The sequence below is a fragment of the Melozone crissalis genome, unplaced genomic scaffold, assembly GCF_028551555.1.
Source record: "Melozone crissalis strain CALT ecotype California unplaced genomic scaffold, PUWL_Pcris_2 ptg000004l_1, whole genome shotgun sequence".
In the NCBI taxonomy this organism is placed as follows: Eukaryota; Metazoa; Chordata; class Aves; order Passeriformes; family Passerellidae; genus Melozone; species Melozone crissalis.
This window is the reverse complement of record NW_026535782.1, coordinates 7,870,881-7,896,699: the sequence shown is the minus strand read 5'-3', so window position 1 is coordinate 7,896,699 and position 25,819 is coordinate 7,870,881. Positions and strand designations below refer to the sequence as shown.

The window sequence follows — 25,819 nt, the reverse complement described above, 5'->3', positions numbered from 1 at the left end:
TTTACTCTTGGCACCTCTGCAGCACAGGGGTTATTTCTTCTCCCTTCATTTGAGGGATGGGCAGCAGCACTGAGTGCACAGATGCCTGTGAGGGCCAACTGTTAATCTCCCAAAATTCCCATCTGAAATTTATCCCTTGTATGTCAGACCTTTCTCTTCATAGCAATTTGTTTATTTTGCTCATATCTGTAACAGAGCCACTGCTCTTAGCATCCAGCATCACCCTGGGTTTGGAGCTCCCAAACATCAGGAGCAGAGCGAAAAAAGGTTGATACCATTTCTGCTTTCCTCTCTTTCTTTCTCCCTGATTTTAAAGAACTGCCCTCAACTGTATCCAAGGACTTGGACCCAAGGACCACAACAGCCTACTGCAGAATGTAATCAGCCAGAGAGCAAATGCTTCTCAGCACACAGAGATCAACATTTTGAGAAAACAGAGACCATCACTGCAGATGTGCAGCTGTTAAGGCTTTATTACTATTCAAAACTACAAGTTTACCTTGCTGTGCCCTCAGATACCCTCCATACCACCCAGGAGCTACTACTCCCCTGAAGAAATACAGAAAATAGTACCTGGAGTTTAAGGCAGATCTTTCTGTAGCCTCTAGCTCTGCCATCCAGATACTTCTGATTAAATACAAAAGGCATATGTACCAACACCAAATATAAAGCCTGAAGTTTAATGAAAATAAGCCAGTATTTAACTACAAAAAACTCACAAAATACCACATTGGAAGGACAGCATCAAAGATTAGTCCCAGTATTCACAATACTTACATCTTAACAAATGACAAATGCCACAGACATATTTTATGAAAAATCCTTTCATTAGGATTTCTTCTCCTGAGAAACCGAGAAACTTCAGCTTCTCCATGTTTTGCTTCTTTGGAATGTGATTTGGAGAATTGTTTACCCAGCATGTGAAATTGTTTTTACCTGATGACCAATGACAGCCACCTGTGTCGAGGCTGTGAGCAGTCACAAGATTTTATTATCATTCCATTTCTTTCTATTCCTTGCTAGCCTTCTGATTAAATCCTTCTTCTATTATTTTAACATCGTTTTAATATATCCTTTTGTTTTAATATAATATATATCATAAAATAATAAATCAGCCTTCTGAAACACGGAATCAAGATTCTTATCTCTTCCTTCCCATGTTGGAGTTACCTGCAAATTCCACATCTGGTGACCTCGAGTGAGGAACATTGCCACAGATACATGTCTTCAGTAGAATAAGAGCAAAGGAATAGCATTTAACAGATTTCCTTGTCTGAGAAGCTTGAGGATTTCCATATAACAGACTTTGTGACCAAAACATGCTCTGTCATTACCACCTGTTTGTTCCATGATCATAGGAAAAACATTCTGGCAGAAAAGCTCTCTATAAGCAGGACTGTATGTAGTACCATGAAAGCCTACTTCAATTTAAAAAAGCTAATAGCTACAGAACTAGATACAAGCTTCCAGCCCCAAAGGAGATGCATAAGCATATACAGTTTAAAATCTTTTAGTTTACAGCTTCCTGTGAGCAAGTCCCATGCTCCTAGCCATGAGCCTTCAGACAACAGTCTGATTACATTTTGGGGATAAAAACTGCACAGGAAGCTTTCAAAAGGTGATAGAAGTTCTGAATTCCAAGCACCTTCCACAATACAATTATATAAACAAATCTAAAGTAATACTGTGGCACTCCAAGCTCATGGATCTACAGCCATTTCTTAACACTTAAAGAAGGATTTTATTTTACTTTTTTAACGAAAATTTAACTTTTCCTGAAGTAATGTCTTTGAAACAGGTAGGTGTGCTTTGGTGCTTCTGCTTATAAGCACCAAAACGTTTTAGCAGCCCCTTCACAGGTTTAAACCAGCTCTAATGGCATGGAAGCACTACTGGTTATAACACTGCAGTGGAGAAGGAGCTGGTGTGACCCTCTAACACCAATGAAGCAACCAGAAGTCTTATCCTTAAAGTCCTGGACAGTGTCATTTGAGCAGATCTGAGCTCCTCAGGCTGAAAAGTTGCCTTTTCTCTTTCACATGTTCATTAGTAATTCAACAAAACAAATAAAAACCAGAGAGCATCCAGAAGCACATCCAAAGTTAACAAACCAGTCAACTCACAATATCTAAAATTAGAAGTAAGGACAGGGAACTGTAGTATTGAGAAATAAATTGATCTTCCCACAAAATGAAGGCCTAATACTGGAAAGTTACTTCCTAGCCCATAATCTTCAAGTTTTACAACCATTATATAAGGATAAAGAATTAGTAATTTCTGTTATTTTTCTGCCTGAAAAGTAAATAACATAATATAATGATACTAATTTGAGTACTTACAGGGTCTCTCAACTCTTCATTATCTCGAGCTGACGTTCGAGGTATCTTCACTGGGATTTCATCTCCACATTCAGTGTCTGAAGCATTTGGAGACTCTGCTAAATCAAGGAACTCATCTCTCTTGTGACCTCTGAACCTTATTTTGTCCAACTTCTTTAGCATGTTCAGCACTGCACTTTTCTGCTTTACCTTAACATGACGGTTGGAGTCTCTGCAAGATCAAGAAATCAAGAGTATTTTAGAAAGCTTGCAATAAATCTAAATACACACATTCTTATCACTAACTACTCCCAACCATCTTTCAAGTGCCTTCCTGCTACTTGAGGAAAAACATGCTTAGCTTCTTAACAGGAGTTTTTTCCACAGTGTAACAGATGCATGGTTTAGTTTGCAGTAGTTGATCATTTACCTTCTTCCCAGACTATCACGGCCCCTCTCTCCTGGCAGTTTCTAAAGCAAGTCAGAATAGGCAGAAAGCAACAACCTGCACTCCAAAGAAAGATTAGGAAGTCAGTTCCTAACAGGTTACTAGAAACAAAAAAAAGTTTAGCTGATAAGTCAATATTCTTCAATTTGTGATGCTTCTAATCAAAGACATCCACCAAGAAAATCCACCAAGCTTCACAACCAAGTTTTAAATTCCCAGACAAACTAGAGCAAAAGAGTAAGGATATTATCCTATCTCACCATGACCTCAGGCTAACAAAACAAAGTACCATGGGTTTACTGAAAAAAGCCACAGACAGATCCATGCAGAAGATTTCATGAAAAATTAGACAGCTGAAACAGACCATAAATCATATTCAAACACACTGCCAAAATCCTTAAAATTACCACAACTGACAATCTTGTATATCCCTGAAATTATACTAGGAGAAGCATTTTGCTTTTTAAACGACACCAGAAGAAAGTTTAATTTATGTGCGCAAACTCACTGTAATGGCAGCTTTTCAAGACACTGCACTGTATAATTTCTGATTTAACCCAGACTTGCCAAACTGGTCCCATTCAAGATATCACACTCTGTACCAAAGGTGTCAAGCTTCATCTTAAAAAAAAAAAAAAAAGCCAAACCCAACAGTTAGTTCCTTGACCCTGTCACTCCTGCTCTGTCAGTTTATAACAAAACATTCACAATTATCTCAGCACACAGAGATTCATCTGGAGGATGATGCCATGCTCTAGCAAATGGATTTTTAAAAACCTTTTTTGAGGCACTTGCTCCTGGTACTACCCTTTTGTCCTCTATGGTCAGCACTACCATCCTCTTCATTAGCGGTCATGCTTGGCTTCATGGCACATCATCCCAGACACTGGTGTGAGATGGAAGTACAAAGGTAAATTCAGACTCATGTCATTTCAGGAGTAAAAACAGAGAGCAAAATACAAAAATCTTTTGCTACCACAACCTTTGTACCTAAGACAATTCTCACCTCCTAGGACAAACCTCTTTTCAACAGAGCCCTTCAACTTTCCCTATGGATTCTCCACTTAACCTAACACTTTGGCACTGACTATTCACTCCAAGTTCAAACCAGATCATTACCTTCAAATATGTCTTAGTTTGCACCTCTGCCAAAGTTTATTAGCACCTTTCAATTAAACACAGAAGTTTTAAACCAATACAAACCCCTTACAATACAGCTGGCAAAAAAAACCCCACAAAATTCTTCCTTTATCAGAGATGCCTAAAGTTTCAACCTGTGTTTAATCTATCACTTATAGAGAAACACTTGTGGTAACTCACACCAAGGTTATTTTCTAAGAACAGCTTTACTTTGAAGTTCTTTTACTTGTCAGAGCTATGTTTAAAATAGAAACACTTCTTGCTCATTCATTGACTATTTGATGAAGAAACTTGTCAGCTATCACATCCAGAAATATCTCTAGGCCCTACTATTAATAGCAATTAGGGAACAAATGGTATGAGGGAAGTTTAAACCTCTGATAAGCACCAGCACCATTGTGTTGCTCTCTCTCCCATCACAATGATCTCCATCTATGTTCAACCAGATTTACATACCGTGTAGGAGACCTACAGCCAAGCAGCTGTAAACCAAATCCTGTCTGCTCATCATCCATGCTGCCACTGCTAATGCCACAGCAGTGCATGGAAATAATAAGGCATGGAAGAGTTATTCCTTTTCTGGAGTGGCTGGCAGCCCAGAACGATGGAGGACAAGCATCCATCCCATGCCCTCTCTATCCCTCTCAGAGATGGAGCAGTGAGTGCAGATGAACACTGCTGTCCTGGACAGAAACAGGAGACCTCAGCATTGTCCTGTTAAAAGCACATTTATCCACTGCTCCTCAAAGGACAGGGCTGGATCTGGACATCTTTTATAGCCTGGCATATCCAGTACTTTCACAGATGGTTCAAATTCAGAATTCAGCTTTCCTTCCCCTTAGCATAAATTCACATTCACTTGCACGCGTAAGAAATGAGAAGCATCAAAACCATCTTGAGACAAAGCAATCTCCAACCCTTTGAATGAAGACTGAAAAAAGCCACAAGGAAGTGAAGAGGCCCACTGGCATAACTGCCAGGAATGGGCATCATTTGGGGAAATTGAGGTCCTTTCTCATCCTAGGATGGCTCATGCATTTCAGCACAAGGTCACAGAATAACCTGGCCAGCAGGTCACCCATGAACACATTTATGGTATTTTTTAACTCACAAAACTGATGACTTACGCCTATGTATGTTACCACCTAGCCTTTTAAAAATGCAAACCTTTCTTTAAATTACTCCACTGAATGAAGTCAGCATAAATTCTGATTTGACAGGTATGCCATGAGGGTCAATATTTCTAAAGGATTATTCAGTAGGTTAACCATTAAAGGAGGACATAGTAAAGAACCACACTCCAAGCATTTCTGAAGTGCTTGAAGTACCAGAAGCTGGTTTATAAAAATATCTTCTCAGTTAAAATTTAAAAATAATAAGATCATTTTGTCTAAAAATTGTTTTGCATGTACCAGGTTCCCAAATTACTTACAGTTACATTACATTAACCTAAGCAGAAATGTAAGCTTGCCAACAAGCTCCTATGAAAACTCATTATCTGGCCTCCAGCCAAATGTTGGATCTAAGACAGGCTTTTTATGTCAGCAGCCTGTTCCTGCAACCAGTAACTTTTTTTTATGCTGACATTTCAGCAGTTTCACTAGGAAAAAAAATTCTTGGAGATTCTGTATTCCAACTGACTAGAGTCAAATTTAGGCAAGCTTGGGGAAGCTTTTGTAAAGAAAGGAAGCTTTTGAAAGACCAGAATCTGATCTAGAATTAGATTTACTGTAAAATACAGCAACTAAATATCAAAACACTTGCTTCATCATCATAGCTATTCATCCCTCACCTTCTCCCAGCTACCCATCCTGGACCCACCCCTGGGTGCCCAAACACCCATTCTGAGCCCAGCTGGCTCAGCTGTGAGTTTCTGGGTGTTTCTACTAACTTCCCATACCCACTGCATCAAAACCACCAAGCAACTCTCTGCATGTGAGGAGCTCAGAGTGCAAAGGCAGACCCACACCTCACTCTGCTTTCAAACTATTAACAAATACCATAACACTCTAATAAAAATACAAGTATTTTAACTCCATGCATTTAAAATACTGCCAAACATGCATTTCCCAACACTGCCATACATGTGACAGTAATCAAGTGAAACAGGTCTATTTTCTCCATGCTTAAAAAACCTCCTAGCTAAAATAATCTTTAAAGATTTTCTTTTTAATTGTCATTAATATCTACCAGTCCTTCAAGCCAGAAGCTTTATTCCTTTTAGAGAGGGCCAGGGAAGAGATACCTTTATTTTGACCTAATATGTAAAACCCTCAAACAACTGTCAGACCTTTATTTCAAATGAATATAACAAGACCCAAAACCAACATACACTCACATTCCAAATTTATACTAAGAACAGAAAAATCAAGTTTTCCCAAACTTCCACATGAAAATTGTAAGGAGATCTACAAGAAATTTTTCAGCCTACATTTATGGAGACACTTCAGTAAGCAGACAACGATTTCCAGGGAATATTGACAGCCACCCCTGCCATCTGGAGGGACTTGTTCATGAGATGTGTTCCCGTGGACAACCCTCCCACCCCTTCCTGCCACTGCAACCCCATTTCTACTCCTGCATGGAGGAGGAAGAGGTTGGGATGAAGAGAGAACTCAACAAGTGCAGTACCCAACGCACTGCTGCTGTCTGAAACCTGCCTAAACTAACCCCAGAGGCTCCTACAAGTAGTACACAGGTTTTGGTTTTCTGTTACTGCATTTAGTTTTTACACAAGTACAGTCTGTGGCCTGGTAGACCCAGCAGGGATTGAACAGCTAAATTTTCAAGTGCAATTTTCAGAGAAAGGGCTCTGCTTCACAACAGAGGGTTCAGTCAGCTTTCCTTGGCTGTTAACAAAACAAAAACCTGCTACACAAAGTCAAACAGCATTGCCTCAGCAAGTGTTAGTCTGGAGCCTGAGGGAAAACAAACAAAGAAACCACTTAAAACATCATGGATGAATTTCATTCCAGGTCAAAAAGGCCCTACGAGATATGACACAGTACAGTAACCTTCAAAGCACTCATGTTCCTTTTGCTAGAAAAATAGCTCTTCAGAAAGCTGAAGATGACCTGCTAATCTAGCATACCCCTAGTTCTCATTTCTACATTCCAACTCCTTCATATTGTCCTTTCATTCTCAAAATGCATTTCTGCAGAAGTCCAGTGTAAGAGCCCTGGTATCCAAGAAAAGCCAGGCTGTGAGTGGATGAACAAATACAGACATTGTTGTCAACACCAGGACATTTTGGTCTTATCGTGAGGAAGGGATGTGCAAACTGAGGGAGTGGAAGGAATCAAGGTTGTGTTTGGTATTCATTACTTCTACACTGAAATGCTCCTTAATAATACCCTGAGAGTTGATAGGAGAGCAGTAACACAGGATAAACTCAATCCATCCACATACACTGAAAATTAAGCTTGCTGTATTCTTTTCTAGACATGTTTAACTAAAACTGGCAGGAACAGCAATTATCTAAGCCTAATACAGGTTCAGAGTCCCCTGTATAATGTTCTGTGCAAAAAGTTCCCTCCTGCTACATATTTTCCCCCCAATATTTCATTTTAATGAATGGAATCTCAAGTCACTGTCCAAACATTTTGTACTTATTAATATTTAAGAAACTAACCAGAGAAAGATCAACTGCACTAGAGAACTCCTTGTCTGCTCAGCTTTTCACAGAATCAGAATGGGTCAGAGTGGAAGGAACCACAGTGGGTCATCTGGTCCAGCATCCCTACTCAAGCAGGGTCATCCCAGAGCACAGGATAAAAGAAAAGGACACTTTCCTTCCGCCTGTGCAGAGACTTCTCCCAAACTACTCTCCAGAAGGCTCACATCTGTGAAGAAAGCCAAACTTTACCCACAGTTCTTCTTGAACAACAGGGAGTGCTTTTGTAAAGAGGAAGTTTGTACTTTTCAAGAAAACTTTTCATTAAGCTCGACTCAACAAAGACATTTAGCACACAGAAGGGGCACAACTCACACTCAACACGGCCCTTTCATGTCATGAACAGCTCCAACATGAGACTGAGCTCATCCAGGACAATACAACATTTTGGGTTCTCAGTACAGGATGTCATCACTTGTCACTGGAAACCAAGACTGCAATACTTCGGGCCACACAATCAGTTGGATTGGCCAAGAGCAGCTTATAAATACTCTCTGAAAATTACAAGCATTGCACAAGTGCCCTCAATTTCTGACATCACAAACACGCAAACAAATCTTCCAGCTGAGCCCTCCCACACTCATCACAACAGGTTCATCCTGAAATAACACTCACTGCCTCAGCGTCACAGGCTGGTCAAGTCTTCCTTGAATCACCCTTGGCTTCAGGGCCATAACATATCCAGAACAAACTCCTTTCTGGTTTTGAGTAACATCTATTAAAAGCTCCTGACAGGGTCAGGAGTCCTTAAAACTCTAGGAACAGACTAGACTAGACAAGGATAGACTATGGGGATGGACTCTGTGAGTTGTTTCTCTTCATAATAGATGAAATTATCAGGCTACCCTTGAAGAAGCATTATGCTTAGTAACTCAGGATTATTATGCCTGTGAGTTTGAAGGGAGACAACAAAAAAAATCCCACCAGAATCACTTCCTCTGTGTTACACACTCCCAGCAGAAGCAACACTCAGTTAACACAGTTTGGAAACCAACAGGAAGTTGTGCTTTGGTGTTGAGACTCAAAACAGATGCAGCTATTAATTAAGCATCACCTCAAACAATTTATATTGTCCACTGGGAGGAGGAGGGGAGGAAGAAAAGAGTGGAAAGCTGTGTAACATGTTCTATAGTTCAATATGGGGACTGGAGATGTAGTTCAACATACAGATCTCGACTGCCACTGCTGAGGTTGTCACAGCAACCATAATGCAGCTTCATGAATATGCATTATGCTAAAACCTATCTTTTTTTTCCCCCAAAAGGGAGTAAAGTGCCATTCAGCTCACAACATGAAGCTCCCTGGGAGACAAATCAGGACTGCACAGTAAAAGCGATTTGTCTGCAAAACCTTCAGCTTGGCTGCTGCCAACAAAAGGGCTGGGGGAAGAGGGGAGACCCAGAACATGGTGGCTTGGGGCTGTAGGGATCTCTTCTGTGCCTTCCTCAGACAGTACTTCACCCATATCTGGCAAAAATGTTAAGGCAGCAGCACCAGGGACCCTCCACAGAAGGACGGAGAAGGGGGAGCTGCTGCTCAGTGTCCCAGACAGCTGAAAATGGGGCCCTTGACTTGACCACCACTGGAAAACTGTGGGTGGACAGTTCACCAAAAAACAAAAAAAATCCCAAACCACACACTTGTACCTATCCAGGTCAAACCCCACTGTGTCAAGGAACAAAAGGCAGTAATTGTTTCCACTGAGTATCTGTGGGAGCTGCACTTTGTCCTTAACTCCCCATTTACCCTAACATTTCCTCTGCTAACAGAGAGCCACCATACACACTTCTTCTGTCTGGCATCATGAAACCTGTCTCTCCTTGTGAAACCTAAAATTAACAAGCTTTGTTAAATTAATTTGTCTGTAAATTGAGAATTTTAACTCCTGAACAGGAAGATGAAATTCATTCTTCCTCAGGACACCTGTGTGGGAGACAATAAAAGTGAGACACTGGTTATGCCACCAGAAGAGCTGCACAGAAAAGCCTTGCATGAAGACTGCCTGCAGAGAGGATCTCCAGCAGCATGCATGGACTGGAGGAGCCACCAGCTCAAGCCATGGCAGACAGCCTGTGAAAGGGTTAGCATGTCGTGATAAAGGCGATTGCTGGCATGAACTTCTCCCCTCCAGGTCACCCACTGGGCCCTCCTTTCTCCCCTGCTGTGCTCCCATCCCAATCCCAGAGAGTCCAGCCAAGCCTGAAGCCCACGAGATCATAGGCTGACACCAAAGGGAGCAACCCCATTAATTTCTGCCACAGCCTTTATGTCATTTCATCACTCATGCAGTTTATCAGCTCATTGCTGAGCAACTAATTTTTGTGTTTGTTTTCTGGCAAGGTCAGTTTAATCAGAGCAGACAGGGATGCAGTCTCACTCAGGGAAGCACAGACTATTGGAGATTCTGCTGCTCCCACACAGAAAACATTTGTGGTGGTGGTGGGCAGAGGGAGAAAGCATCCTTTTACAGGAGCCACCTGCACTTAAATGAGGTTAAACTGCAAAGACAGTGTTCATGAAGCTGCCACAAGGCACATTTCAGAAATTGGACTCAAGAGCTTCATTCCCTACTCTGAAGGACAGGGAAGAGTTTGTCACAGCTTGGCATTGACAAAAGGCTTTTTTCTGCTTCCTTGCTCTGAATTTTGTCTCCTAGTCAGGGCAGAGCTGAGGGTGAAGACAGGAAGATGAGCATCACCAGCTTAGCAAGAGCCTCTGCATAGAAGGCTCAGGCAGCTCAGAACTGGATGGGCTTCCAACAGGTAAGAAGTTGGGGCACACAGCAAGTGCTGCCCTCAGCAACCACAGCTTCTGCCTATAAAAACAGAGACATGGGGGTGACAAATAGGGCAGAAGGACAGGACACAACTAACACAGGGTAAGATTAAGTCATCACTGCCCTTATCTCTTCCTCCACTGTTCAAATGGAAACTCTAAGAAGTTAACTTGACACAGCACTCAGAATAATGCTGGTCTTTTGCAATCTACTTTAAAATAAATATTTAAAGTTGGAAGTACATATACTGGCAGGAGCATCTTATGCAGACTAAAAAGTTTATTAAGAAGGTAATCACTGACTGTTTATAAAAACTGTGAGCCCTGCCAGCCTTGAAGAATTTTGATTATATTCCTTCAATGTAAAAAAGAGCAAGTTATTGACACCTCTTTGATGCCAAGTTTTTCATCATCTCAACTGCATGTTCATCTTCAGAGGGTAACTACAGATAAATCAGAGAATGAAGGTACTGCTAAGAAAAAAAGACACTGTAGAAATGAGCTGCAACCCAAGCTTAAAAAAAGATTCTTTGAGAAAAGCATTCCAAGGTCTACACAGACTGGCTTGGTGCTAGCAGGTATTTCTTTGAGAGGACTCTCAGAAGCAATCGGGTGTCTGATCACAGCTCACTCAGCAGCCTATGGAAACAGAGCAAAGGTACACAGCATTGTCTAGTTTTGAAGAATGTCTGTGCATTCCTTTTTTTTGTTGTGTGTAAACACAAAGATGTACCCAAGTGAAGCAGAGACAGCTCACAGCTAACAAGCACAGCCTGACCAATCTCCACCATGCACATACAGCCACAAGCACAGCTGAGGGCACAACCCAGGGCTGAAGGGGAGCCTGCCCAGCCCTCACCACCTCTGCACCTCTGGCAAGTGAGAAACACTTCCCTGAGCCACACTGCCAAGCCTCCTGTGCACTGTGATTTCGCTCATGGCCAGGCCACACAGAAGGAATTACTCAAGCTAAGAGGCAAAAGACCGCAGGCTGCAACTGCTGTGTCACACAGGCAGGGATAAAAGGAACCCCCTGACTTTCTGACACTAAGGAACCACAGGCCTGGGTTCCCAAATACTTCCCAAATCACATATCTATTAGGGTACCTCACTGAGAACAAGGGCCAGAGTACAGCAAGATGGTCTGTTTTGAGGGTCTTTCCTCAATTTAGGGAGACAATTCAGAAGAAGCCAACGCTAGAACTTTGTGAGTATCCAGTTAACATGAAAGCATCCCGATGCAAGTTTTCAGTGAAAGATTCCCAAGATGCAGTAATTTTGTGTACAACACTTGGTAACTTGTTTCACCAAGTTTTAACTAACCTACTGCTGATCTGAGAATTCATTAACCTTCTGAAATGTGAATGTTGCAAAAAAAAAAAAATCAAGCATTTCAGTAATGCCGACTACAAAAATCGAAAGACAGACACAACTGAGGAAAAGAACTGAGCATTTTACCAAACACCAGTAGCTCTCCAACTGCTATGCAGTTATAAAAATAATGTTAATGCATTAAAGATTTTTAACTTCTCCCTTTGTGGTTAAATACAACATTGCAATTCCATGAAGAACTATAAAGACATAGCTAGCACATGCCAATTACAATCACCACTATAATTCAGCATATTTTCTTTCCTACTATATACTGGCCCTGAGCTTACAAAGAATGTGTATAATCTCCAAATCACAGACATTTCCATGCAAGAAGCAGAGCTGCTGCTCATTCTATTCCTTGTCACTTTCTCCCAACAAATATCTGAAAATTCTTCTGAAGTTGGTGCTACAAGTACACAAGAGAGGGAAGGGGGGAAAAAAGTTAAAATATACCATGGATTACACAAGTTTGCAGTATTATAATTACTCATCATGTCAACCTCTAAATGAAGGGGCATAATACATTGTGTAAAAACTTGCATGTGTAAAAGGACAGGCACAACACAGAAAGATGGGGTTTATCAGAGTAAGTTAAATGAAGAAGTAACACAGAAAGACCAAGTTTTATACAAAAGTCTGGCTTCAGGCATCAGCTTAATTTCTGGCACTGTCTGTACTACACAGCCACTTGTAAAAGCCATGTAAACTATTCCTTGAAATCTTACCACAGAGTAAAAAAGCCAAGGTCAAGTTCCCACCAGACTGACAGCAGCTCTGCTGGAAAGCAGCACTCTGGAAAAGAGCCGCCTTCATTCCACCCACGCAGCTTGTCAAAGCACGAGAGAGATATTTTACTCCATGTAGAAGAGTTAGGAAATAGCAGAGGAAGTTGTGTGACACAGGAAAGCACCGAATCTGGGCTCTAGTTATCACAGACCCCTCCTGCATTTCTTCTGACTGCAACCCTTTATTGCACTGCTGTTACATTTGCTGGGAAAAGAAAGAAATCACTGTACCCGAAATACAGGTTTGATATCTGAACTGCAATTACTTGTTTAAATAATTAACCTAGTGAAATGGCAGGCTCCAGATTGAAAAGCCCTGCTGCTCAAGGTAATCTTCCTTACAGGAGCAAACCTCTATTCTCTTACATTTCAAACTGCACCATTCCCACAATAGCCAGAATATCTGCTCTTTGTCCCCATGCTTACAGTAGAAATCCTAAATATTTAAGAAACAAAACTCCCAGCTAGTACAGCCATACCAGGGAGCAGAGGGTACAGTCCTGTGAGAAACTAGATCCCTAATGAATAGAACTACAATCCTGCAAGTTAACTCCTTTGTTCAGTAAACTGCTCGGGTCTTCTGCCATAACTGCAGATCTTTCATTTCTCATGTTGATTTTAACATGCTTGGGACAGCAAAAGTCAGGAGAAATCTTTGCTATTAAATCTGATTCTTCCAAGAAGCAGCTGCTGTCTGGGATCTCCTCCACACTCTTTCCCAACTACCTCTGCCTATAATATCAATGCTGTTCAAAAAGCCAATTTGGGTGATACCACTAACTGCTCTAAGAAGAGGACTGAGGATGGACACTGAGGATGGACACCAGTGCAGCCCAGGAAAAAGCTGCCATACACACTTAGCAGCAGTGAGAGTTCAACAGGCAACAGATGGAGAAGTATGAAGGTGAGGCTGAGCAAAGTACATCCCCTCACCCCACCAACAGTCACAGATGGGGACCATAGCCTATGAGGAAGTAGAATTCCTTGGAAAGAATGATGGAGAAGTCAGGGAGGGAAAGAGAAAAAAAAAAAAAAAAAAGAAGACATTACCCATGTTTCCCATGCATTCTTGTGTTTTCTTACAAATTCTACTAGTTGACAAAACCTATTTTATTTTGCAAACAAAACCAAAATAACTCATCACTCAAGACACTCAACACTGCTGGAAACAAGCTCCAGCCAGCAATCATAACGCACTTATCTTCACACACAGGGCAGCTCAGCTCCCCACCTCCAGCAGCCTGGCACACACAGGAACAGGGACAAAACATGGAGATGGTGCAGCCACATTCTATAAGCAATTCTGAGGCCTCCTTAGAGCAAGAATAGAGCTAAGAAAAACTAAAGAAAAAATCCATAATTTCAAGGAAACACAGAAATTATGCTTTATATAAGTCTGAAAGGAAGATACAAAGCCTTTTCCTAACAACAAAACACACAGCTGAGGTAATTACCATAAGCTTGCCCAGTTCATACTAATTTGGTCATATTTGTAAAAAATTAACATTTTAATGGTGTCTCTTATATTCTATCATCTCATAACTGCAGATGACAAAAACTTATGCACAGGAGTTAACAAGTACATTTCTGAAGCTGCCTGAAACAACTGGAACAAGATTATCTTAGAGAAAGTCTTTAAATAAAGCAGAGCATGTCAACAAACCAGCTCCACTTCTCTGCAAAGGGGGAGCCTGCTGTCAGCATCACCACCAAAGTATACACATGGGCTAAGTGGCATTTCTCCCAAGAGAACCAGCTCCTCTCTGGAAACAGCAGTACTAGCTGGTTTCCACCAGGTTTCAACATGATATGCACTGAACACATGGAAAAGGAAAATAAAACCTCTCCCAGATTGGTCCATCTGATCCCAAACATGGGGTAACACATGAATCCAAACGTGTCTGCACTTCATGGATCAGCTTTTTGGTTTATTAACCAAGCCTGTAAAAGCACTCTAAATTACCATACTTTTTGCATCTCTATTATAAAAAAAACCCAGTACTTTCTTGTCTCAAAATGTCACAGCTACAACGCAAAGCCTGTCAGGCTGCTAAAATAATCCAAAGCCAATGACAGCAAATAGCAACCTGGCACATGTTGAGCCTTCAGACTCAAAATAGATTTAAATTAACACAAAGATAGAGGGAGAGAGTTTAGTAACAAAGTGAAGAAACCAAGGGAAAAGAAATAAGATTCTATCAGTCATCATTTCAATCAGCCCAAACAAGTCAAAAGGCAGCTAGAGGATGGCATTTACGTCTGCCTCTGAGGCTGGGCGAGGGCCAGAACTACACTCCTTGAGCTGACTTATTTATGCCACGCTGGCACTTCAGTTGGCAGCCATAAAGGTGCAGAGGTCAGAGTCCCTGCGGAGAGAGCCAGGGATGTGTGTCCTTCCAAGCAGTGTGTCTGGAGCCGGGAGCCACAGCCCCTGCAGCCACCATCAAACCTCTTCAGCTGCGCCCGTTTCAAAGCTGCCTCAGCCCACAGAGGAGATTTCTGGAGAGATCCCACCTTTCTCCATCCAACCACTCCTACAAAATAGAGTGTTTTTCCAAGCCAAAGCCAGAGAGAAGCCAGCGGGGCCTCACTTTAACACTGAGAGGCCACATCACCAGCTGAAGGCCAGAGACCACCCACAGACCTCCAAAGACCTCATGAAAATTCTCTAAAGAATGTGGGGATGGATACAAATGAAGGCAGAGAGCAACATTTCTGGCACTTCTGTCAGTTTCTTAACTGGGATTTCTTACAGCTTTAACTTATTCCCAATTTCTTAAATAATAGTCCCATATTTAAATCTTGGAATTTTAAAACCTAAACCATAGATTTCACTTTTCAAGAAGGAACCCAAAAGCTGAATTACAAGTGAAGCTCAAATTCCTGCATAGGGATATCAAGCCTTTTGTTTATACTACGCAAATGTTTTAACAGATACAATCTCTCAAAGTCATGGAAACTTGCAATTCTGAGACTTTTTGCATTAATGTCAGAAGTATACTCAAGACTGCAGAATGTGATGGAACCACCAGCTAGTACTGAACTCCCACTAGCCTCTGACTTACTTACATGATTGGCATAAAAGTTAAAAAAAAAAAAAAGTAAAAGCTACACTATATTATTCTTGAATATACTGGGCATCTCCAGAGCAAAATATGCTCAAATGCAAATTACAAAACATCAAATTTGGTGAAGGGAAAGTAAAAGGAAAATGATCTCTTTGGATTTCTTTGTTGTAGACACCTGGAACCTCCATCCAGCTGCAGGATCCAGGCAGACAGACTAAACTTGAGCAGGGACTTGGATGGCTGGAAATGGGATCTGCTCTAAACAACACCTTAGTCTTGGAAGAAGAGCTGATGAGTAACAGGGACTGGCTGTCTTTAGGGTGAAAAGAAAAGCTGTAAATACACAATGAAGGGATAGTTCATCTCCTATGGATACCCCTGCCAAACCATTCTATTTGTTGGATAGTACAAAAGCTTCAGAAACGAAACAGCACTTTTAATCAGGGACTGTTCTAGCTTTTAATTGCTGCACTCAACTTTGATGACCCAGCACACCAGGGGCATCAGGCTTTTCAAAAGATCTATTGCAACAAGCAAAATAAAAACCTCCCCTTACTGAAACCCTTCCTTCAGAAGAGGGAGGCACACAACCCAGAGACATGAAAGCAAGTTTTTCCAAATTATAAGACTGTTTCCTAGTAAATGTGAAGGTTTCTGAGTGCCCAGGAGTCACAACTGGTGCTGGGATCAGAAAGTTGGGTCTGATTTGTATAGAACCAGCACTAAGAACTTTGACCAAGAGCTCACATATGTACAGAAAAGGAAGTCTTTGGATTTGGTATATAGTTAACAAACATACAGAAGAGGTCAGACCACTTCCTACTGGCATTCTTACACAAGGGTGCACACTGGACTACAATCACACTGCCAGTTATGACTACACTTTTTAAAACAACTTTTAAAGTAAAAGTTGAATCTACTAGTAAGTCCTTATTTAAAAATAAAAATAAGCTATTCCAATTATCAACTCATAGGAAAGAAAACCTGCAAGCTTGTAGCTAATCTACCTCAAGATCTCATGTCTGGTGCTTCCTCTGTGGTTCAGAACCATCAGCAGTGCATCTGTTTCCTAAACACAGTTTCCCATGTCTCATTTCACACAATGAGCAACCTGTGGTCGTTCAGCCATCCTCAAGGTCAAACCCTTCACTGTGTTTCCAGTAAGTATATGGGTCTTCAACTGACTTTTCTTCTGACTTTTACAAGAATGCAGTATTAACCCACAGCAACTAAACTACTGCTTGATTAAGAAAGTTCTAGAAAACACCAGTCTGTGTAACTGCCAATACCTAGTTTTGCTGGAGCTTTTGAAATGAGAAGTAGTAGTTAAAAAAACCAAGGAAACAGACACTGGTTTTTGTGTCAGTCTATGTAGTGTTTTCAAAACTCATCTAACACAAATGTTCAACAGTTAAATGTGCACATGAAATATTTTGTTCAATGAATGAGATCTGCTGTACTTACATATTAGCTCTCAGATGTTATCATGAACTTTTAGCCAGATGAGAAGAAAGCCTCCTTCAAGGGTAAAACAAACAGCTGTAGTTTGCTTCAGACAATAAAGAATACAAACTGCATGGAAGGATTTTCCATGATTTAACTGTCACCAACAACAGACTAATGAGTCACAGACAACAGCTTAATACTTACAGCTTATTGCTAAAGAAAATATATTTATGCAATTTCAAAGTATTAACAAGAAAACACAAAATGAGTTTTGAATAGATCCCTGTAGTGTCTCAGGTTAGTTGTAACCACCCAAGTGAAACAGAGTGGACACTGGACACAGCCAGGCTTGCACTGCACCAGGAAAACCAGAGTGAAAATGTCAGCCATTGTTTCCTACTCAAAAAGCATATACTGTCCCTGCTCTCCTTTAACAGAGGACTGCAAGGGCCAGAGAGCTTCACCAAGCAAATTCAAACTGCTAACAAAGTCAGCTCCACATTCCTCCTGTAAAATATTCCAAGAAATGGTATTTGTGCTTCAGTTATTTTCAAGAGGGATAAGTGATCCAGCATTAGAGGGAATCTTTGTTGGCAGAGCACTCAAACTGGGGAAGAATTGTGACTGGAAGAAACAGGAAAGTGGCAGAAGTGGCTTTACAAAATGTGCATTTGCTGTAAAAATATTGCCTAATATAGTTTTCTGGGGAAGTCACAACTATTCCACCTTGGCTGGTTATTGCCATGACTGAAAGTAAAAAGAGCTGTTGAATGCATGTAAAATCATCAGTCATATAAGCAACCCTGCCAGGGAGGGAAGACAAAGTTTCTCAAAATGGCCGAGACCTTTCTTAAGTATCAAAAAGCTTTTGTTTTCAGAACATTTCTTCCAAATAGAAAAGGGCTTGCTTATTATTCCAGATAATCTGGAAGAGAACAGAGTTCTCATTTCTGCAGTGTTTTGAAAACTCTTGACATTAGTTTTATTTACTGCAAGTTTCCAGGAAGCTCTTACATCTGAGGACAATCTCGCAAGCCCAGCACCTGGTAGCAGCTGTCAGTTCTCTGAAAGGATCACGGAGCTCAGCCACACTGTTCAAGGCTTGTTCGGAAGGGCATTCCCACTGCACATCCACTGGGATCCCACAGAGCTGCTGGGACCATGCAGGGGTCTACACAACACCAAGTCACATTTTGTACCACATTTTGGTACAAAAAGTGACCTCAGACACTTGGAGGTGTCCTCTGGGTTACTTTGTAGATTAGCTTTTAAAGGAGCGTGAGATATTGGATAAAAGCACTGCAGAAGTGCAAAGAATCATGAACTTAATCTAATTGTAATAACACCTGCAGGTGGTTTAACGCTTTGAAAAGTCAGACTACACAAAGAATATATTCAGACAGATTGCCCTTTTTCCTACTCCTTCCAATGCCATAATTCTTGCAGGGCGATGAAAGACTTAATAGTAAAAACCATCTCTGAAGACTACTATCCGATGATCCCATCAGTCAAAGACACCCTAGTGCAAGTCCCATGAGGATGCTCTGGATGTTTTGCTGCCCCCAAGTTCCACACTTGACAGCAATCTTTGCTCCACACAAACAGGATGGCAGCTGCTGAGAATCAAACGTCTCAGCTAAAGACAGCAAGGTGCATGAAGGCAACTCCTTTGGCACTACTCCCTGTCTCACAAGGAAAAGATGAGCAAGAGAGAAGATGAAGAAAGCCCCCAACACAAAAATGAGTTCAGAGATAGGACTGTGGATTACAGATCATCTTGCACTTGATTTCAATCAGGTAAAGGTCATGTTCATCAGGGGCCATGTAACTGCAAGGAATATCACATTGAAGGTACACAGCATTTCATCTTTGGGTGCCTAAAATGCCCTTGTTTTTTCCTGCTCTAACCTGGTATCTCGTTGCAATACTTGTGCATTTCACAAAACACTCAGGAGCCCAGGCTATTGCTCCCTGCACTCCCAGAATGGGGTTATGGGTATTTTCAGACTGGGCTCTACTGCTAAGATCTCTAAGGCTCATACTGGACATCCCATTCTCTCCAGACAACGCAGAAAGCATAAACTCACCCATTTTCTGGGTTATCCCTGGAACAAAGGCTGACACTGGTAGTGATCCCACTACTAGAGAAGTGTCATGGGAAGCAGCTTTACCCAAAGCACACAATCGTACAGTTCCCTGGATTCTGATCTGGAGGAAATTACAGTAAATTACAGGGTTTAGACACCTTCATCAGTTCTAATGAAAGGTGGGTCCCTGAAGCTGTACAGCTACAGATATCACTTGGCTCTAAAAAACAACATGGAAAAAGAAGATATCCTCATCAGGCTTCTAACACAGCAGCAGGGACTACTCGAGGTGAAGTCCAAAAAATGCCAACATTTTAAGAGCTCCTTCTCCAAACACCTCATGTCTCCCCACCCCCAAGGCTGTGACACTCCTGAAAAACTGCTGACAGTTAGAAACCTGCACACCTCTGTGACACTTCCCCAGGAATTACAACACACTTCTGACCTTGAGAAGTGCAGCAAGGTATTTTAAAGCAGTTACTGTGCACACCTGGGAATGCAGAGAAGAGATCCAGAGAGAAAGAAAGAAAAACATGCAAACCATTTTCCGAATGCAGAAGGAATGTGGAGCCTCAGGTAAAATACATGTAAAATACATAGTGAGAGGCTGGAGGACTTTTTTCTGAAGGTACCTCTAAAGCTAAAATTCTCTTAAGGAGTCAGCTTTTTCATACACATTTCTAACTTAAGAAGAGTTAGTTTTCAAAATTTAAGTTAATTATAAATTTTAGTTTATGAATTAAACCCTACCTTGAGAGCATCTAAAGATGCTTGTGTATCCTTCACTGAAAAACCTGGTACTAATTTTGATCTCTGAATATTGGTCAGTTCCCAAACCAGTGAATTTGATCCGTTGTCTATGTCAGTAACCCTGATACCTGACATGAATATTGAAGGAACAAGTGGCTTTTACAACATGGTAAAATGCCAAGCATTAGTAATGCTAGACACCAATACAAACTGCTGATAGTCCTGTCAAGAGATCTGGTAAGACAGTTTTAGCAGCTGGAAACTAACTGCACTCAGTCATTAACTGCATGCATCAGGCCAGCCTGAAGGGTATGGTTTTGTTCTTTCCAATTAAGGTAAGTACAGACCTCTCATGTTGTGAAGTTACTTTTGGGGGGATACTAAGAAAATTTGAAAGGTGCCTATTAATCACTGTATTTGGACACAGAGAAGGCAAGCAACTTCCAACTGCTTTTTCCACATGATTTTGCTATCTATCTTCAAAAGATCCTATCTTAACCAACCACACATATTAACATTAACAGGATGTAAATGTAATGTAAACCATCACATTTACTTAACGGTAAAGAAATTAGCATCCCCTCTCAAGGAGTTTGATGCAAAACCCACAGATAAAGTGATATTTTGTGCTTTTTGCCTTTTTCTTGTTCTTCTCTCTCCCTCCTGTCCATGACCAGCGCTAGCAGCATTACACCAACATCTTTATTCTCCACCTGGAAGTGTTCACCTAAAAATAGAAGCCCTGTTGACCTAAAAATAAAGCCCTTGTTTACAAATTCTGTACTTAATACCAACTACAGAATCACCCATTTACGCACACAGCATCCAAACTCGCCTGGGTTTGTCTAGACACAGCTGCTCCCCTCCAGGCCCATCTCTGGGAGATGCAGCTATGCACAAGTGCCCAGGGCTGGGCAGGGCAGCCCCAGCAGAGCACAAGGGTGGCTGCTGGAGAGCCAAACCAGCCCACAGCAGGAATGTGCCCTCACTAATGCAAGCACACGTTCATTATAAGCTGCAATGAGCTCTGTTTCAGACAGGAGTCTGCATCAACACACCCCAAAAACACATGTCCCCATGTGACTCAGCATCCAATGGTTACGCTTATTAGGCATGTGCAGCCAGCAAACCCAGTCATAAATCCCTTAATCACAGGTCAAAAGAGTTGTCAAAGCCTGCACTGATGGGATAAGCAAAATGCTGAAGTGTTTTAAACAAGGAACATTAGCTCCCATGGAAGGCAGAAGTACTCAGAGTGTACCCAGAGTGCAAATCATCAGTGATTTACAGCACCAAAGTGACCTCTTGGACCTGCATCCAAAAAACCAAAATGCACAATTTACTTTATAAGTTTCTTATTTTTAAAGCACACTAGGAAACATGAGGCCGCAACTGCAGCACTGTGCGCAGTTCTGAGGGCCCCAGCACAAGAGATGCATGAACATACCGGAGATAGTCCAGCAAAGGGACTGGAGCATCGCTCCTGCGAGGAGAGGCTGGGAGGGCTGGGACTGTTCTGCTTGAAGAAGAAAAGGCTCATGGGGAGGATTTTACAAATGTAGATAAAAAGCTGAAGGGAGGGTGTAGAGGTGACAGAGCTGGGCCCTGCTCAGTGTGCCGTGACAGAAGCACATCTAAGGGGCACAAACTGAAACAAAGTTCTCTCTGCACATCAGGGAACACTTTTTTTACTGTGGGGGTGACTGAGAATTTGCACAGGCTGCCCAGGAAGGTTGTGGAGTCTCCATCCTTGGAGATACTCAAAAGCCATCTAGATTTGTCCCTGAGCAACCTGCTTTAGCTGGCTCTGCTGGAGCCAAGGGTTGGATCAGGCGTCCCCAGAGGACCCTTCTAACCTCAGTCAATCCATGATGCTGCAAAACAAAAAGACTAATTCTCTTCAATTACTGATGAGATACCTAGAGCAAGTTTAAAAAGAATACATCAAACTTCATCTAAAAATGTATCTACAGGTGAAGTGCTCTTTATGCACCACCACAGAAAGCTTTCTGCATTAACCTGGGATTTACAGGAAGCTGCAACCAAACAGAATTTCAGTTTTTATTAAAATGTAAACTAGTTTTTAAACTTAGAGACAATTTTGAGTATACTCAAGGCACGTTTAGAGAACACTTCCTGTGGGGTTTTTTCCTTATTAACACAGGCAAATATTAAACATATACAGTGGCCCAGGATGCAAATAGAAAGGATTTTTTCAAAGCGAACTGTGAATCTTTACTTTCCGTCATCCTCAGAAGCAAAAAATCTGCACTTCCAATCATTTAAGCACCTCTAACAATTGGGTCTTGTAAGCCATGGAATTAAATTTTCTGCTTCCAGAGCATGCACCAGGAGAAAGGATTGGGTGTTCAAGAGAGAAGGGAAAACACAGCAAGAGTGCTCCCACCCACAAATACCCCAAATCAGCATTTCTGATTTGCATCTGATAACTGCTCTTTCAGTTTAGTCAAGACAAGATTTACTTTGCAAATGAAACCATACTATTAAGGTGAAGAAAAGCACCCAGAACCTACTCTCTCTGAAAACTGCAGAGCCTGTTAATATTTATGAAGTCTGAAGTAGCTTCAAAGGCTGTTTACTTCATTTTCCTTATGTCATAACAAAAAGCAGCACTAAGTCATTAAATTTTAAGGGCAGTTCACAACCAAACTCTAACTCTTTTAGTAAATTCTGACCTCTAGGAAAAGGTGGAATTTCTTTGGTTTGGAGGTGCATGTCCTATAGCAACAGCAATGAACACAAGGTGCAAAGAGGAAACTTGCAGGCTCAGTAACTTCGAAGACCAAAACAGATAAAAACCTCAAAGCACCCAACATTCCAACTGAAGCACTGTATTTGTTGTCTGTATTTCTGTGCACAGATTATTACATGGATTAACCTGCCAGGTTAAGGGCAGTGGGCAGAGAGGAAATATGTTTAGAAAAACCCTGATTAAGCACTTACTGTCGAAAGCTTTCCCTCTGATCAAACTGTGTGTCACAAAAATAACACATTAGAGAAAGTGATCTCTCCTCCTAGCATGGAGGCTGCCATGCAGATATTCTTTAGCTTCAAAAGTCTGTGTAGGAAAGAAACAGAACCAGCGCTACAGGATAATGCTAGGAAATTGTGTACTTTATTTGGGCCTGACACAGGTTTGGACAAGAGAGCCTCCAATTCAAGATGACAGAATTCTCTGAACATAATACTGGGGTGTTTTAGTTACAGCCAGGGCTTTCAAGACTTTGAAGTTAGAGAGCATCACTGCTAATCCTGATAAATACAGGGGGTAAGAGAGGGAGGAAGGGACCACGACAAACCATTGAATAGCTACATAACTTTAACCCCAAAAAATCAGTGAGGTATATGTTGCCCTTGACTCAAGCCTTCCTGAACAGCATTTATTACCCAGACCTATAAAAAAGAAAACATCAGAAATGTGATCTATTACTCCTTAAATAAAAAATTACTCACTATAAAATTGTTAATGGGACCATATGTTATACAAAACACAGACTGGTGTTCAAGAGTCCCTATACATTTGGTGGTGATACAGTCAAAAAATAAATTTTCAGCAGACAAAATAAGGAGAAATGGGATCTTTGTTATTCTTCCAACAGATCTGTCATCACTTTGGGGGTTAAACAGCTAATGTCGCTTCCTAGTTCAGAAGTATCTGTATTAAGGATTGAATACTCAAGCACCAAAATGATGCTGAAGACATACCACATATATGCAGTACTACATGTATGTACTTCATGTGTATCCACAGACAAAGTTTCACACCCAGTACCTATACCTGACCTTTAACAGCAGCACTAATCACTTCTCAGACACTGAAAGGGTTCCCTTGCCAAAACAAAGTCTTCCAGCTGGGGTTTTTCCCCCCAGGTCTCAAACAACACTGAATCTCTCTGGCACATAACACTGCTCCAGCCATTCATTTGTATAATTAACTTCTGTTCCTATAACCTTTCAGTATCACTCACAGAAAGAGAAGGAGTAGAGGCAGGGAACAGTTTCTGCTGTAAATCACTGGGAACTAGATTCCAGCTGGAAGGACAGCAGGGCTGCGGTCAGCCCCCTGATTTTGCCTCCTCATTTGGGATCTCCCTCTGCCAGTCTCTTTCAAACCAGGTCCCATGAAAGAGCAGAGCCAGGACTGGCTTTTCCCAGCTGCTGCCTTAATTCCTCACCACCCCCCCAGGTACTGATGTGAGGTCACCAGGACACAGCGATGCTGGCAAGGCATCAGCAGGAGGTGAAAGCCTGGGTGATGCCTCCATTCAGGGCAGAAGCTGTACCATGCAGCAGGAGGTGAAAGCCTGGGTGATGCCTCCACCCAGAGCAGAAGCTGTACCATGCAGCAGGAGGTGAAAGCCTGGGTGATGCCTTCACCCAGGGCAGAAGCTGTACCATGCCAAGGAGTGGCACACACACACATCCAAACAGCAGCAGCCAACCCCAGGCTGCTTGAGAGCCACCCCCTGGCCAAGGACATGCTGAGCACATCACATCTCAATCATGCCACAGTTAAATGAGAAAAAAAACCAAAACCAAACCTATCAGTCTGGTACTTGAACTCAGGTTAGTCCCATCTACCACCGTCCGAAACCAGCTCTGAGAGCTTACCTGCAGAGCAGGATGCACGGCATGGCTCATTTCAGTTCACTCTGGCATCTCAGCCCAAAACCACCTTTATTAGGGCAGAGGGATGAGCCAAACATTCTTGTGGCAAACATGAAAAATAGTGAACCATAACTCAGGATTTCATGGAATTTTGCAAAATTCAGTGCCATAACAACACCAATTTTGTATTTTATCAGTTTCAGAGCTAGCAGCTTAACTGTCAGCTTCTGAAGAACACAGACTAGGACTAAAAAAAGCCTTCCCTTTCTGAACAACTAGATGTGGTATTTGATAACTAAACATGGCATTAAAAAAAGTAGTTAAACTCACACTTCTAATTCTGTGGAATGAAATTATCTATCATATGTTAAAAGCAAAGGCAGGATACTGCCAGATAATGCAAAGCACGGGGACCTGAGAGACCTACTTTATTAAATATTTCCTCTTCCCACTCGCATCTCAACCACCACTGGAAACGCGATACCGAGAACTTGTCCATCATTTATTCCATAATCGCACCAGCTTAACTGTACCACATCTACTAATCTAAAATTCCTGAGCTGCAGCAACAAGGCAAGACACAAAAACATGACAAAAAGCCGTCCTTTCGATTTGCCCCATTTGCGCACACGATGACCACAGGAGCACACAGAAGACCACAAAATCTACGCATACCTATTGACCTGTCTGCAGGAGTCCAGGCTGACATCCTGAATTGCAAAACAGCCATTTACCATGCCATCCTCTCTGTCTCCTCCCGAGTAAGCTCTCCAGCAGCATTCCTCCGCTTCTACTGCTCCACACCAAGAAGCATCCAGACACTGCATGCTCTGAGCAATCAGCACATTGCTGGCTGCTATTTAACACGAACGTGTGCCCAGCCCTGAACTCGGCTAGGCACAGCCACCGCTCAGGAATCAAAGCTCACAGCAGAACCTGCATTCCCAGCTCTCATTGCTAAATCGGATGCCACCCAGCTGCCACCCCGGCCGGGGGCGGGAGGAGGCAAAGCAGGGTGTGACGCAGCTCCCGCTGCTGCTCCTCGCCAAGGGAGATCCCTGCACGCAGCCGGGGAACACCGCCAGCCCAGCCAAGGGCCGGGAGCGGCTCTGCCAGCGACCGCCGCCGGCAGCCGCCACACGGCCCCGGGACAGCAGCTGGGGAGCCCGGGGAGCTCGGGCTGCGTGTGCACACAAGGATGTGACCTTTACCGGGCTCACCGCCGCCCCACGCGCTGTGTTTACTACAGCCGCTGCCTTCTGGCTGGTGGCGGCGATGCCACCGCCTGTCCCCGCAGCCCAGGGCGGCTCCTCCGTGCCGGAGGGG

The 25,819-nt window shown here is 42.2% G+C and overlaps 1 protein-coding gene across 2 annotated transcripts in view; it reads right to left on the bottom strand.

Moving 5' to 3' along the window:
* GRAMD4 (GRAM domain containing 4) overlaps positions 1–25,819 on the bottom strand; it is a 72,808-nt gene that overhangs the window by 46,476 nt on the left and 513 nt on the right. Inside the window, exons 1-2 of one of the 2 annotated variants that reach the window (XM_054279382.1) lie at positions 25,169–25,433; positions 2,340–2,550 (exon numbers count right to left, since the gene is read on the bottom strand). In XM_054279382.1, coding sequence (XP_054135357.1) covers positions 2,340–2,550; positions 25,169–25,320 — 363 coding nt within the window. In that variant the 5' untranslated portion in view covers positions 25,321–25,433. Of the gene's footprint in view, positions 1–2,339; positions 2,551–25,168; positions 25,434–25,819 lie in introns of those variants that run through there. The other variant, XM_054279390.1, reaches the window with a different exon arrangement.